Below are 14,815 nucleotides of genomic sequence, written 5' to 3'. Positions count from 1 at the left end.
CCGAGAAGGATGATCGTTCTATGGCCCTGGCCTGAGGCACTTGAGGATAAGGGCCCTGAAGGCAGCTAGGCTAGGCGAGGCTCAAGACTAAGGGACTCATACCACGAGGTCGGAGCCTTGAGGGATAGCATTTTGAGCGGGTTGAGTTTGGGGTGTGTGGGTGTGTTTCTATTCTCTTCATGAGTAATGGGTGTGTTTTGTCTCTATTCTCTTAATGAGTAATGGGTGTGTTTTGTCTCTATTCTCTTAATGTGTAATGGGTGTGTTTTGTCTCTATTCTCTTAATGAGTAATGGGTGTGTTTTGTCTCTATTCTCTTAATGAGTAATGGGTGTGTTTTGTCTCTATTCTCTTAATGAGTAATGGGTGTGTTTTGTCTCTATTCTCTTAATGAGTAATGGGTGTGTTTTGTCTCTATTCTCTTAATGAGTAATGGGTGTGTTTTGTCTCTATTCTCTTAATGAGTAACGGGTGTGTTTTGTCTCTATTCTCTTAATGAGTAACGGGTGTGTTTTGTCTCTATTCTCTTAATGTGTAATGGGTGTGTTTTGTCTCTATTCTCTTAATGAGTAATGGGTGTGTTTTGTCTCTATTCTCTTAATGAGTAACGGGTGTGTTTTGTCTCTATTCTCTTAATGAGTAACGGGTGTGTTTTGTCTCTATTCTCTTAATGAGTAATGGGTGTGTTTTGTCTCTATCCATATAGTGGTTTTGTCCATATAGTTATCTAAGTCAGTCACACCTCGACTTTCTTCCAAATAACGCACATTTCATTCATAATATTATACAGGCCTCTATATTTCCTGCACATTTTTGTTTTTCTGAATGGTCTGAATGGCTAATAAAAATAGGTAATACAAAACGATTACTTGGTCGGTCACCACCACCAAGGTGAATTGGTTTAGTCTTGACTTCTGGTCGTGACTCGTGAGTGACAGTTGGTATGGGGGGGATCAGGGGAAATCTGTTGATTGTCGATGTCGAGTGCCAAATAAGAGATGGACAAGAAAGGTCAAGGCCATCAGGTGCCCAATTTAGATACGAGCGAAAGATAAAGGTATGCAATGCAACTATGTAACTATCGAATGCAACTATCGAAGGGGGTCTCGCCCAGGGTGTGATTCAATGTAGAACCGCCACTGGTAATGGGTGTGTTTTGGGTGTAACATGCAATAAACTAGTCTAATCTCCCATTCGCTTTAAAAGCCAGTTGCATTCGTGACATGGCGGATTCGCTATTTACATGGCGGATTTTGCAAATGGAAAGACCGAAATGCTAGAGGAAATGGATCTTTTTGTGTGTGTGTGTGTGTGTGTGTGAGGTTAAAGCACGCCAGCAGACCATATACGGGACAAGCCGGATTCCACCATATCTTTATGTACACAATATTAATATTTTACATTGTAATCCTTTTATTTTTAATATTTGGCATGTTTGTGGGCTGCTGGGCATCCCTGTGTGTGTAATAAGCAGAGTATACACGTGTTGTTACGCCCTTTAAATAACAAAAAAATATATATACGGTGCCACTAGAGCAGGTTTTTGTTGGTCAATGGCTCAGTCTATTTCAGTTGCCTCAAAATAGCAACCAATTAGCAATGGCAACAAATAGATACAACTGAACAAAGATACGATTGACATATACAGTGTTTTAAGATTTTCAGGTGTACATTTCAGGTATATCATATATTCAGGATCAGAAACTGTAATCAAATGTAAAAAATATACATTACAAATATAGTTACAAAAGTTATTCAGTGAAGAACGAGTGAATTTTCTCTTTTTCTTTCGTTGTTCGATTAGTGTTATTATAGAGACGGCAGCTTCTGTCACTTTCAGTTCAGTTCACATGAGTCATCTCTCGCCTCAATGCTTTGAAGTCATTCTGAAATGCTCACAAAGGAATCGATAAGAGGAATCGAAATCCTAAGGATGACTAATTTCATATCCAGATATTTCTGAGATCTGTGTTCGAGGATGTGGCTTACCATTACTCCGGAGAAAAAGGAGTTTTCCCAAAACATCCACTAAGACGCACTATGAGTGAAATGTATGGATAGGGAAGTATCTCTACACTTCTGCTTCTCAGCGCCACAGTCGACAGACGTGTGTGTGTGTGTGTGTGTGTGTGAGAGTGAAAGCGCTGAGTCACAGAAACACAACTGAACTCACCTTCAGCCTCAGAGAGATTCAAGCGCATGTTGATGTCACTTCCACTCTGAAACACAGACACAGACAGTGTTACGGACACACTGGATAACTAATGCAACTAACGTTAACAGATGAACCCTTAATGTCAAGTGTTGCCATTTACATGTCTAAATAGATTTATATACAATGTTTGTGTGTAGTAGTTCAGTGCAGCCCAGTGTGTGTGTGTGTGTGTGTGTGTACCACAGCAGCACAGCTACAGCTCAGTGTGTGTGTGTGTGTGTGTGTACCACAGCAGCACAGCTACAGCTCAGTGTGTGTGTGTGTGTGTACCACAGCAGCACAGCTACAGCTCAGTGTGTGTGTGTGTGTACCACAGCAGCACAGCTACAGCTCAGTGTGTGTGTGTGTGTACCACAGCAGCACAGCTACAGCTCAGTGTGTGTGTGTGTGTACCAGAGCAGCGCAGCTACAGCTCAGTGTGTGTGTGTGTACCATTGCAGCGCAGCTACAGCTCAGTGTGTGTGTGTGTGTACCATTGCAGCGCAGCTACAGCTCAGTGTGTGTGTGTGTGTGTGTACCATTGCAGCGCAGCTACAGCTCAGTGTGTGTGTGTGTGTGTGTGTGTGTGTGTGTGTGTGTGTGTGTGTACCATTGCAGCGCAGCTACAGCTCAGTGTGTGTGTGTGTGTGTGTACCAGAGCAGCGCAGCTACAGCTCAGTGTGTGTGTGTGTGTGTGTGTGTGTGTGTGTGTGTGTACCAGAGCAGCGCAGCTACAGCTCAGTGTGTGTGTGTGTGTGTGTACCATTGCAGCGCAGCTACAGCTCAGTGTGTGTGTGTGTGTGTACCATTTCAGCGCAGCTACAGCTCAGTATGTGTGTGTGTGTGTGTGTGTGTGTGTACCAGAGCAGCGCAGCTACAGCTCAGTGTGTGTGTGTGTGTGTGTGTGTGTGAGTGTGAGTGTACCATTGCAGCGCAGCTACAGCTCAGTGTGTGTGTGTGTGTGTGTGTGTGTGTACCAGAGCAGCGCAGCTACAGCTCAGTGTGTGTGTGTGTGTGAGTGTGTGTGTGTGTACCAGAGCAGCGCAGCTACAGCTCAGTGTGTGTGTGTGTGTGTGTGTACCAGTGCAGCGCAGCTACAGCTCAGTGTGTGTGTGTGTGTGTGTGTGTGTGTGTGTGTGTGTACCAGTGCAGCGCAGCTACAGCTCAGTGTGTGTGTGAGTGTGTGTGTGTGTGTGTGTGTGTGTGTACCAGTGCAGCGCAGCTACAGCTCAGTGTGTGTGTGTGTGTGTGTGTGTGTGTGTGTGTGTGTGTGTGTGTGTGTGTACCAGTGCAGCGCAGCTACAGCTCAGTGTGTGTGTGAGTGTGTGTGTGTGTGTGTACCAGTGCAGCGCAGCTACAGCTCAGTGTGTGTGTGGGCTCCAGGCTGCTGATCAGACACTGCCTCGGGTGGCTCTGCTCACTCGGGGGGGCAGGGCTGTGGAACGGGACGCGCAGCAGGTGATTCAGGCTCCCGTGGGTCCCGTTATTATGGGATGGGGAGATCTCCAGCACATCTGAGGAGAGAGGAGCACATCCAGGGGCGGCTAGAGGACCAAGTTACATGTGCTCTATAAATAAAGACCTGACGTGTGTTCTCGTACCACACATGAGGTTGTACAGCTCAATGTTGGAAAACGGATCCACTTCCGTCTGAAAGAGGAATTTAGGTCCAAAACTGAGAAATGCGGCCTGAGAGAGACAGAATCATGAGCTGGAATACACCACAGTTACAGGCATGGTTCATTTTCTGTGAAATCTGACAAAAATCTGAGAAAAAGTTGTGCATTTAGATTTCATTACAGCATCACACACACACTCACAGACACACACACACACACACACACACACACACACTCACACACACTCACACACACACACACACACACTCACACACACACACACACACACACACACACACACACACACACAGACACACACACACACACACACACACACACACTCACACACACAGACACACACAGACACACACACACAGACACACACACACAGACACACACACACACACACAGACAGACACACACACACAGACAGACACACACACACAGACAGACACACGCACACACACACAGACAGACACACACACACAGACAGACACACGCACACACACACAGACACACACACACACAGACACACGCACACACACACAGACAGACACACACACACAGACAGACACACGCACACACACACAGACACACACACACACACACACACACACACACACACACACACACACACACACAGACACACACACACACACACAGACAGACACACACACACAGACAGACACACGCACACAGACACAGACACACACACACACACAGACGCACGCACACAGACACACACACACAGACACACACACACACACACACACACACCTGCATGCTGTAGATGTCATTATCATATCCATGATTTCCTCCGGAGCAGAATGTGAGAGACCCCGGAGACCTGCAGTAACAAATTTTTGATCAGTGTAAATCATCTGTGTTTTATGTGAATATATAGTTAAGTGACAAAAAAATAAATAAAAATTTATAAAAAAAAAAATGTTAATTAATGTTGACAGCCCTAATATATTATAAATATATATAAAATAAAGTGCAATTCAAACACAAATATACTATATACATATTTTGTTATATATTACCATTTAAAAGTTTGTTTTTAAAAGTCTTTTATGCTCACCAAGACTGCATTTATGTAATCAAAAATACAGAATAAACATTAATATTGTGAAATATTATTATAATGTAAATCAGCTGTTTTCTATGTGAATATACAGTAAAGTGTAATTTATTCCTGTGATCAAAGCTGAATGTTCAGCATCATTACTCCAGTCTTCAGAGTCACATGATCCTTCAGAAATCACTCTAATATGAGGATCTGATGCTCGAGAAACATTTATGATTATTATCAGTGTTGAAAACAGTTTTTAACATATTTCTGTGGGAACTGTGATGCATTTTATTTTTCAGGATTCTTTGATTAATTGAAAGGTCAAAAGAATCTTTAGCTGTCTGTACTGTACGTCTGATGAGTGTGTGCTGTACCTCTCGAAGAGCCAGCGCGGGCTCACCAACACACTCACGTCCTCGATGCGCCGGTTACTGGCGTAGTGGAAGCGCTTGGGCAACAGGTGTTTCAGATACGGCTTGATCTGCTGCTGAGGACGCTTACACTGCAACACACACACACACACACACACACACACACAGGTGTTTCAGATACGGCTTGATCTGCTGCTGAGGACGCTTACACTGCAACACACACACACACACACACACACACACACACACACAGGTGTTTCAGATACGGCTTGATCTGCTGCTGAGGACGCTTACACTGCAACACACACACACACACACACACACACACACACAGGTGTTTCAGATACGGCTTGATCTGCTGCTGAGGACGCTTACACTGCAACACACACACACACACACACACACACACACACACAGGTGTTTCAGATACGGCTTGATCTGCTGCTGAGGACGCTTACACTGCAACACACACACACACACACACACACACACAGGTGTTTCAGATACGGCTTGATCTGCTGCTGAGGACGCTTACACTGCAACACACACACACACACACACACACACACACACACACACACACACACACACACACACACACACAGGTGTTTCAGATACGGCTTGATCTGCTGCTGAGGACGCTTACACTGCAACACACACACACACACACACACACACAGGTGTTTCAGATACGGCTTGATCTGCTGCTGAGGACGCTTACACTGCAACACACACACACACACACACACACACAGGTGTTTCAGATACGGCTTGATCTGCTGCTGAGGACGCTTACACTGCAACACACACACACACACACACACACACACACACAGGTGTTTCAGATACGGCTTGATCTGCTGCTGAGGACGCTTACACTGCAACACACACACACACACACACACACACAGGTGTTTCAGATACGGCTTGATCTGCTGCTGAGGACGCTTACACTGCAACACACACACACACACACACACACACACACACAGGTGTTTCAGATACGGCTTGATCTGCTGCTGAGGACGCTTACACTGCAACACACACACACACACACACACACACACACACACAGGTGTTTCAGATACGGCTTGATCTGCTGCTGAGGACGCTTACACTGCAACACACACACACACACACACACACACACACAGGTGTTTCAGATACGGCTTGATCTGCTGCTGAGGACGCTTACACTGCAACACACACACACACACACACACACACACACACACAGGTGTTTCAGATACGGCTTGATCTGCTGCTGAGGACGCTTACACTGCAACACACACACACACACACACACACACACACACACACAGGTGTTTCAGATACGGCTTGATCTGCTGCTGAGGACGCTTACACTGCAACACACACACACACACACACACACACACAGGTGTTTCAGATACGGCTTGATCTGCTGCTGAGGACGCTTACACTGCAACACACACACACACACACACACACACAGGTGTTTCAGATACGGCTTGATCTGCTGCTGAGGACGCTTACACTGCAACACACACACACACACACACACACACAGGTGTTTCAGATACGGCTTGATCTGCTGCTGAGGACGCTTACACTGCAACACACACACACACACACACACACACACACACACACACACACACACACACACACAGGTGTTTCAGATACGGCTTGATCTGCTGCTGAGGACGCTTACACTGCAACACACACACACACACACACACACACACACACACACACACACACACACAGGTGTTTCAGATACGGCTTGATCTGCTGCTGAGGACGCTTACACTGCAACACACACACACACACACACACACACACACACACACAGGTGTTTCAGATACGGCTTGATCTGCTGCTGAGGACGCTTACACTGCAACACACACACACACACACACACAGGTGTTTCAGATACGGCTTGATCTGCTGCTGAGGACGCTTACACTGCAACACACACACACACACACACACAGGTGTTTCAGATACGGCTTGATCTGCTGCTGAGGACGCTTACACTGCAACACACACACACACACACACACACACACACACACACACACACACACACACACACAGGTGTTTCAGATACGGCTTGATCTGCTGCTGAGGACGCTTACACTGCAACACACACACACACACACACACACACACACACACACAGGTGTTTCAGATACGGCTTGATCTGCTGCTGAGGACGCTTACACTGCAACACACACACACACACACACACACACACACAGGTGTTTCAGATACGGCTTGATCTGCTGCTGAGGACGCTTACACTGCAACACACACACACACACACACACACACACACACACACACACACAGGTGTTTCAGATATGGCTTGATCTGCTGCTGAGGACGCTTACACTGCAACACACACACACACACACAGGTGTTTCAGATACGGCTTGATCTGCTGCTGAGGACGCTTACACTGCAACACACACACACACACACACACACACACACACACACAGGTGTTTCAGATACGGCTTGATCTGCTGCTGAGGACGCTTACACTGCAACACACACACACACACACACACACACACACACACACACACACACACAGGTGTTTCAGATACGGCTTGATCTGCTGCTGAGGATGCTTACACTGCAACACACACACACACACACACACACACACAGGTGTTTCAGATACGGCTTGATCTGCTGCTGAGGACGCTTACACTGCAACACACACACACACACACACACACACAGGTGTTTCAGATACGGCTTGATCTGCTGCTGAGGACGCTTACACTGCAACACACACACACACACACACACACACACACACACACAGGTGTTTCAGATACGGCTTGATCTGCTGCTGAGGACGCTTACACTGCAACACACACACACACACACACACACACACACACACAGGTGTTTCAGATACGGCTTGATCTGCTGCTGAGGACGCTTACACTGCAACACACACACACACACACACACACACACAGGTGTTTCAGATACGGCTTGATCTGCTGCTGAGGACGCTTACACTGCAACACACACACACACACACACACACACACAGGTGTTTCAGATACGGCTTGATCTGCTGCTGAGGACGCTTACACTGCAACACACACGCACACACACACACACACACACACACACACACACAGGTGTTTCAGATACGACTTGATCTGCTGCTGAGGACGCTTACACTGCAACACACACACACACACACACACACACACACACAGGTGTTTCAGATACGGCTTGATCTGCTGCTGAGGACGCTTACACTGCAACACACACACACACACACAGGTGTTTCAGATACGGCTTGATCTGCTGCTGAGGACGCTTACACTGCAACACACACGCACACACACACACACACACACACACACACACACACAGGTGTTTCAGATACGACTTGATCTGCTGCTGAGGACGCTTACACTGCAACACACACACACACACACACACACACACAGGTGTTTCAGATACGGCTTGATCTGCTGCTGAGGACGCTTACACTGCAACACACACACACACACACACACAGGTGTCTCAGATACGGCTTGATCTGCTGCTGAGGACGCTTACACTGCAACACACACACACACACACACACACACACACACACACACACACACACAGGTGTTTCAGATACGGCTTGATCTGCTGCTGAGGACGCTTACACTGCAACACACACACACACACACACACACACACACACACACACACACACACACACACACACACACAGGTGTTTCAGATACGGCTTGATCTGCTGCTGAGGACGCTTACACTGCAACACACACACACACACACACATCATCAACACACTCACAAACACATCATCAACACACACACTTACAAACACATCATCAACACACACTCACACACCCATCTGTAGATTCAGCACGCTACAAAACACACAGATGTTTGATGTTGTCATCACACACACAGAATGAAACACACAGATGTTTGGGTGTGTGTTGTTGTCATCACACACACAGAATGAAACACACAGATGTTTGGGTGTGTGTTGTTGTCATCACACACACAGAATGAAACACACAGATGTTTGGGTGTGTGTTGTTGTCATCACACACACAGAATGAAACACACAGATTTTTGGGTGTGTGTTGTCATCACACACACAGAATGAAACAGATTTTTGGGTGTGTGTTGTCATCACACACACAGAATAAAACACACAGATGTTTGATGTTGTCATCACACACACAGAATGAAACACACAGATGTTTGGGTGTGTGTTGTTGTCATCACACACACGCTGAAACATGTTCATCCTCCAGCTGTGTTCAGAGTTCTACAGTGTGTGAAGCTAATCTGTCTTTACCTGTATTTGTGAAAACTAAATATTTTTAATGATAGAGAATAAACATGTGGGGACATAACTGCAAACAATCTGTGTGTATAAATCGCTAAATAAATAATCTTGACTCAAACTAATTAAATTTAAAATCATTAAAATGCAGACAGCAGTATTTGTGTGTGAGAGGCTAACTGTACGACACTCGCAGAATCACACGAGTTATTAAAACACAGCAGGAAATATGCAGACACTTACCGACATGTTTGCCACGAGCGCAGCCGCATCCACTGTCAACACACACACACACACACACACACACAGGTCACTCAGAACACTGTCAAAAATATTTTGTTAGGTTATAAATAAAGCAAATATTATATGAGTAAGTTTTACAAGAAAATATCAGTCATATTTCTGGATTAACTGAATGTGTCACTCTCCGTTTCTCTGTAAGTAATAGTGAGATTTACTAATAAACTCTGAGAGCTTGTTTAGCTGAGGACGGCTGCTCTAGAGTCAGCTCACAGTAAACATCCTCATCTCTACAGTATTACAGTATTTGCCTTGTGAACGGGCCTCAAATCTGGATTCATACACACAAACCTTGACTTAAAGTGCAAAATACACTTTAAAAATGATTTTTCAAAGTTGTAAATAAAACAAAGATTATTGTAGTTTATTTTACAAGAAAAAAATTCATTTCTGAGTGAAAAACTTTTTCCAGTTCTGAACTGTGTGTCTGACTTACAGGTGTGTGTCTGACTTACAGGTGTGTGTGTGTGTGACTTACAGGTGTGTGTCTGACTTACAGGTGTGTGTGTTTGACTTACAGGTGTGTGTCTGACTTACAGGTGTGTGTGTGTCTGACTTACAGGTGTGTGTTTGACTTACAGGTGTGTGTGTCTGACTTACAGGTGTGTGTCTGACTTACAGGTGTGTGTCTGACTTACAGGTGTGTGTCTGTCTGACTTACAGGTGTGTGTTTGACTTACAGGTGTGTGTCTGACTTACAGGTGTGTGTGTTTGACTTACAGGTGTGTGTCTGACTTACAGGTGTGTGTGTGTCTGACTTACAGGTGTGTGTGTCTGACTTACAGGTGTGTGTGTGTGTGTGACTTACAGGTGTGTGTCTGACTTACAGGTGTGTGTTTGACTTACAGGTGTGTGTCTGACTTACAGGTGTGTGTCTGACTTACAGGTGTGTGTGTGTGTGACTTACAGGTGTGTGTCTGACTTACAGGTGTGTGTCTGACTTACAGGTGTGTGTGTGTGTGACTTACAGGTGTGTGTGTGACTTACAGGTGTGTGTCTGACTTACAGGTGTGTGTCTGACTTACAGGTGTGTGTGTGTTTGACTTACAGGTGTGTGTCTGACTTACAGGTGTGTGTCTGACTTACAGGTGTGTGTTTGACTTACAGGTGTGTGTCTGACTTACAGGTGTGTGTCTGACTTACAGGTGTGTGTGTGTGTCTGACTTACAGGTGTGTGTCTGACTTACAGGTGTGTGTGTGTGTGTGTGTGTGTGTGTGTGACTTACAGGTGTGTGTGTGTGTGTGTGTGTGTGACTTACAGGTGTGTGTCTGACTTACAGGTGTGTATGTCTGACTTACAGGTGTGTGTCTGACTTACAGGTGTGTGTCTGACTTACAGGTGTGTGCTTGACTTACAGGTGTGTGTGTCTGACTTACAGGTGTGTGTCTGACTTACAGGTGTGTGTGTCTGACTTACAGGTGTGTGTGTGTCTGACTTACAGGTGTGTGTCTGACTTACAGGTGTGTGTGTGTGTGTGTGTGTGTGTGACTTACAGGTGTGTGTCTGACTTACAGGTGTGTGTCTGACTTACAGGTGTGTGTGTTTGACTTACAGGTGTGTGTCTGACTTACAGGTGTGTGTCTGACTTACAGGTGTGTGCTTGACTTACAGGTGTGTGTGTCTGACTTACAGGTGTGTGTCTGACTTACAGGTGTGTGTGTCTGACTTACAGGTGTGTGTGTGTCTGACTTACAGGTGTGTGTGTGTCTGACTTACAGGTGTGTGTTTGACTTACAGGTGTGTGTGTGTGTGTGTGTGTGTGACTTACAGGTGTGTGTCTGACTTACAGGTGTGTGTCTGACTTACAGGTGTGTGTGTGTGTCTGACTTACAGGTGTGTGTCTGACTTACAGGTGTGTGTGTGTGTGTGTGACTTACAGGTGTGTGTGTGTGTGTGACTTACAGGTGTGTGTCTGACTTACAGGTGTGTGTGTTTGACTTACAGGTGTGTGTGTTTGACTTACAGGTGTGTGTGTGACTTACAGGTGTGTGTGTGACTTACAGGTGTGTGTCTGACTTACAGGTGTGTGTCTGAATTACAGGTGTGTGTCTGACTTACAGGTGTGTGTGTCTGACTTACAGGTGTGTGCTTGACTTACAGGTGTGTGTGTGTGTGTGTGTGTGTGTGTGTGACTTACAGGTGTGTGTCTGACTTACAGGTGTGTGTGTGTCTGACTTACAGGTGTGTGTCTGACTTACAGGTGTGTGCTTGACTTACAGGTGTGTGTGTCTGACTTACAGGTGTGTGTGTCTGACTTACAGGTGTGTGTGTGTCTGACTTACAGGTGTGTGTCTGACTTACAGGTGTGTGTGTGTGTGTGTGTGTGTGTGTGTGACTTACAGGTGTGTGTCTGACTTACAGGTGTGTGTGTTTGACTTACAGGTGTGTGTCTGACTTACAGGTGTGTGTCTGACTTACAGGTGTGTGTCTGACTTACAGGTGTGTGTGTGTTTGACTTACAGGTGTGTGTGTTTGACTTACAGGTGTGTGTGTGACTTACAGGTGTGTGTCTGACTTACAGGTGTGTGCTTGACTTACAGGTGTGTGTCTGACTTACAGGTGTGTGCTTGACTTACAGGTGTGTGTCTGACTTACAGGTGTGTGCTTGACTTACAGGTGTGTGTCTGACTTACAGGTGTGTGTCTGACTTACAGGTGTGTGTCTGACTGACTTACAGGTGTGTGTCTGACTGACTTACAGGTGTGTGTGTGTCTGACTTACAGGTGTGTGTCTGACTTACAGGTGTGTGCTTGACTTACAGGTGTGTGTCTGACTTACAGGTGTGTGTGTGTCTGACTTACAGGTGTGTGTCTGACTTACAGGTGTGTGTCTGACTGACTTACAGGTGTGTGTGTGTCTGACTTACAGGTGTGTGTCTGACTTACAGGTGTGTGCTTAACTTACAGGTGTGTGTCTGACTTACAGGTGTGTGTCTGACTTACAGGTGTGTGTGTGTCTGACTTACAGGTGTGAGTGTGTCTGACTTACAGGTGTGTGTGTGTGTTTGACTTACAGGTGTGTGTTTTGTCTTTTGCTCTGATTCGTCCAAATGGACCCTCACTGACAAAAAGATGATCAACATCAGCCACAAAATCCTGAAGAGCTTCTTTACGCTCACAGCTGGTCTCCTCCATACCTGCAAACACACACACACACACACAAACGTGCACACAAAACACATCACATTTGCACATGATGGAGAGTTTCTCCATGGCTAAGAGTGTGTGTGTGTGTGTGTGTGTGTGTGTTACCGTGATCTGCGACGATGATGATGTTGACGCACTGATGAAGGTTGAGTTGTTTGAGGCCGTTCATCAGCTGACCGATGACTCTGTCCACACCCTGCAGAGCCATGATCAGCTACACACACACACACACACACGCATGTCAACAGATGTATTTGCTTTGCCGAAATATAAAAATCATAGTAAATGAATTATATATAGTAGGCTACATAAAATATGCTGGCCATTTATATCAGACAAATTGGCATATCAGATACAAGCCTGCATGTCCACCGTGTGATAGGCTTATCAGTGCAAGGTAGCCTTTCCTACAAATGTGGTCTGACCAATTTGTTGAACTTTTGTCTGCCTGTGTTTAGGATTTTGAAACATAAGTGCATCAAAGTGCAAAATGTGTTTTAGTGAGTGAGAATGTGTTTAGAGTTTTTAGAGAGTGCATGAGATTTGCAAACAGTGTTTTAACTGCCTGAACCTGTTTAATGTTTTACAGAAAGACTGTTTTATTCAATACATTTGTTTAGGCGATTGAGAATTTGGTTCAGATAATGGAGTTTAGCGTTTTAGCAATTCAGAAAACTGTAAAAGACTTATTCAAGTAGGCTACAGTACAGCAGGATGCAGTTAATATTTTAGTGTTGTTTTAGGTGTATAATAGTGTGACCAAACTTCCTGTTTTCACCTCCTGTCCTGGCCCGCCCTCCTGGCTGTGATGAAAATGTCCTGGTTTTCATTATTTTTCATTGGGCCATTAAGCGTGTACTTTAAATACACGCTTGCCTTTGCACACAAAACATATGAAACCGGCTTTGCCCCGTCTTGTTATAAACAGCGCGTTCCTCAATCCACAGTAGCAAGCAGAGAGCACGTCAGAAAACAGAGGCCTGTGTGTGTGTGTGTGTGTGTGTGTGTGTGTTCATCTCAGCCTCATTGGTCTGTCACTGCTCGTCAATATCAGAATATTTGAAATGACCAATCAAATCAAAGTAGGCGGACTTTACGTTCACAGGATTTTAGCAATGTGACTCGATGCTTCAGTTTACGGTCAAGTCTGAGAGAAGAGGTAAGTAGCTAACAATGTAAAAAAAAGCCCAAATGTAAATTCACAGATGATTTACAGAGAAAATTCCCGTGTTTTCGTTTCGGTTGGGATCCGTGTAAAGCAGAATGCATGAACTGCAAAGCTGGCACGTACGTGTCAGTGTCAAATAAAGGTGCTAGCGACCCTGAAGCCCACATAAAGAAAGTATAGGCTAGAGAACATCAGGAAGATTGAAATTGTTTTTTTACTGAAATAGTGTAGTAGATTTTTTATTTTAGTAGTAGATTTTTAACCTATGGCCATGAAAAGAAATAGTGTCATGTAAAAGGTGTAAAAAAAAGCTAAACTTTTTTTTTTTTTTAATAGTATTCTATTGTTGCGGGCCAAATATTGAATGGAAAGGATGTATTACTTTATGTATAAAAGTACGATAACATAGTTGCAAGGTTGTTAATGCATTTGTCAAGTATTTTTTTATGCATTCACCCCCAACCACGCCCCCACCCCTTAACCACGCCTCCCCAAACCACGCCCCGCCCATCAACCACGCCTCCCCAAAGCACGACCCCGCCCCTTAACCACGCCTCCCCAAACCACGCCCCGCCCATCAACCACGCCTCCCCAAAGCACGACCCCGCCCCTTAA

General features: G+C 45.3%; 1 protein-coding gene across 1 annotated transcript in view; it reads right to left on the bottom strand.

The window, feature by feature from the left end:
- The window catches only part of LOC311093759 (venom phosphodiesterase CdcPDE), a 48,783-nt gene that overhangs the window by 18,816 nt on the left and 15,152 nt on the right, over window positions 1-14,815 (bottom strand). Inside the window, exons 12-19 of the mRNA XM_084131359.1 lie at window positions 13,138-13,246; window positions 12,900-13,022; window positions 9,829-9,860; window positions 5,262-5,389; window positions 4,590-4,659; window positions 3,795-3,882; window positions 3,535-3,707; window positions 2,173-2,218 (exon numbers count right to left, since the gene is read on the bottom strand). Of these exons, the coding sequence (XP_083987485.1) occupies window positions 2,173-2,218; window positions 3,535-3,707; window positions 3,795-3,882; window positions 4,590-4,659; window positions 5,262-5,389; window positions 9,829-9,860; window positions 12,900-13,022; window positions 13,138-13,246 (769 nt within the window). The remainder of the gene's footprint in view (window positions 1-2,172; window positions 2,219-3,534; window positions 3,708-3,794; window positions 3,883-4,589; window positions 4,660-5,261; window positions 5,390-9,828; window positions 9,861-12,899; window positions 13,023-13,137; window positions 13,247-14,815) is intronic.

This window comes from Abramis brama (assembly GCF_963993115.1).
Source record: "Abramis brama genome assembly, chromosome: 12".
In the NCBI taxonomy this organism is placed as follows: Eukaryota; Metazoa; Chordata; class Actinopteri; order Cypriniformes; family Leuciscidae; genus Abramis; species Abramis brama.
Note: the sequence above shows the minus strand (reverse complement) of the source record. Positions and strands in the feature narration are given on the sequence as shown.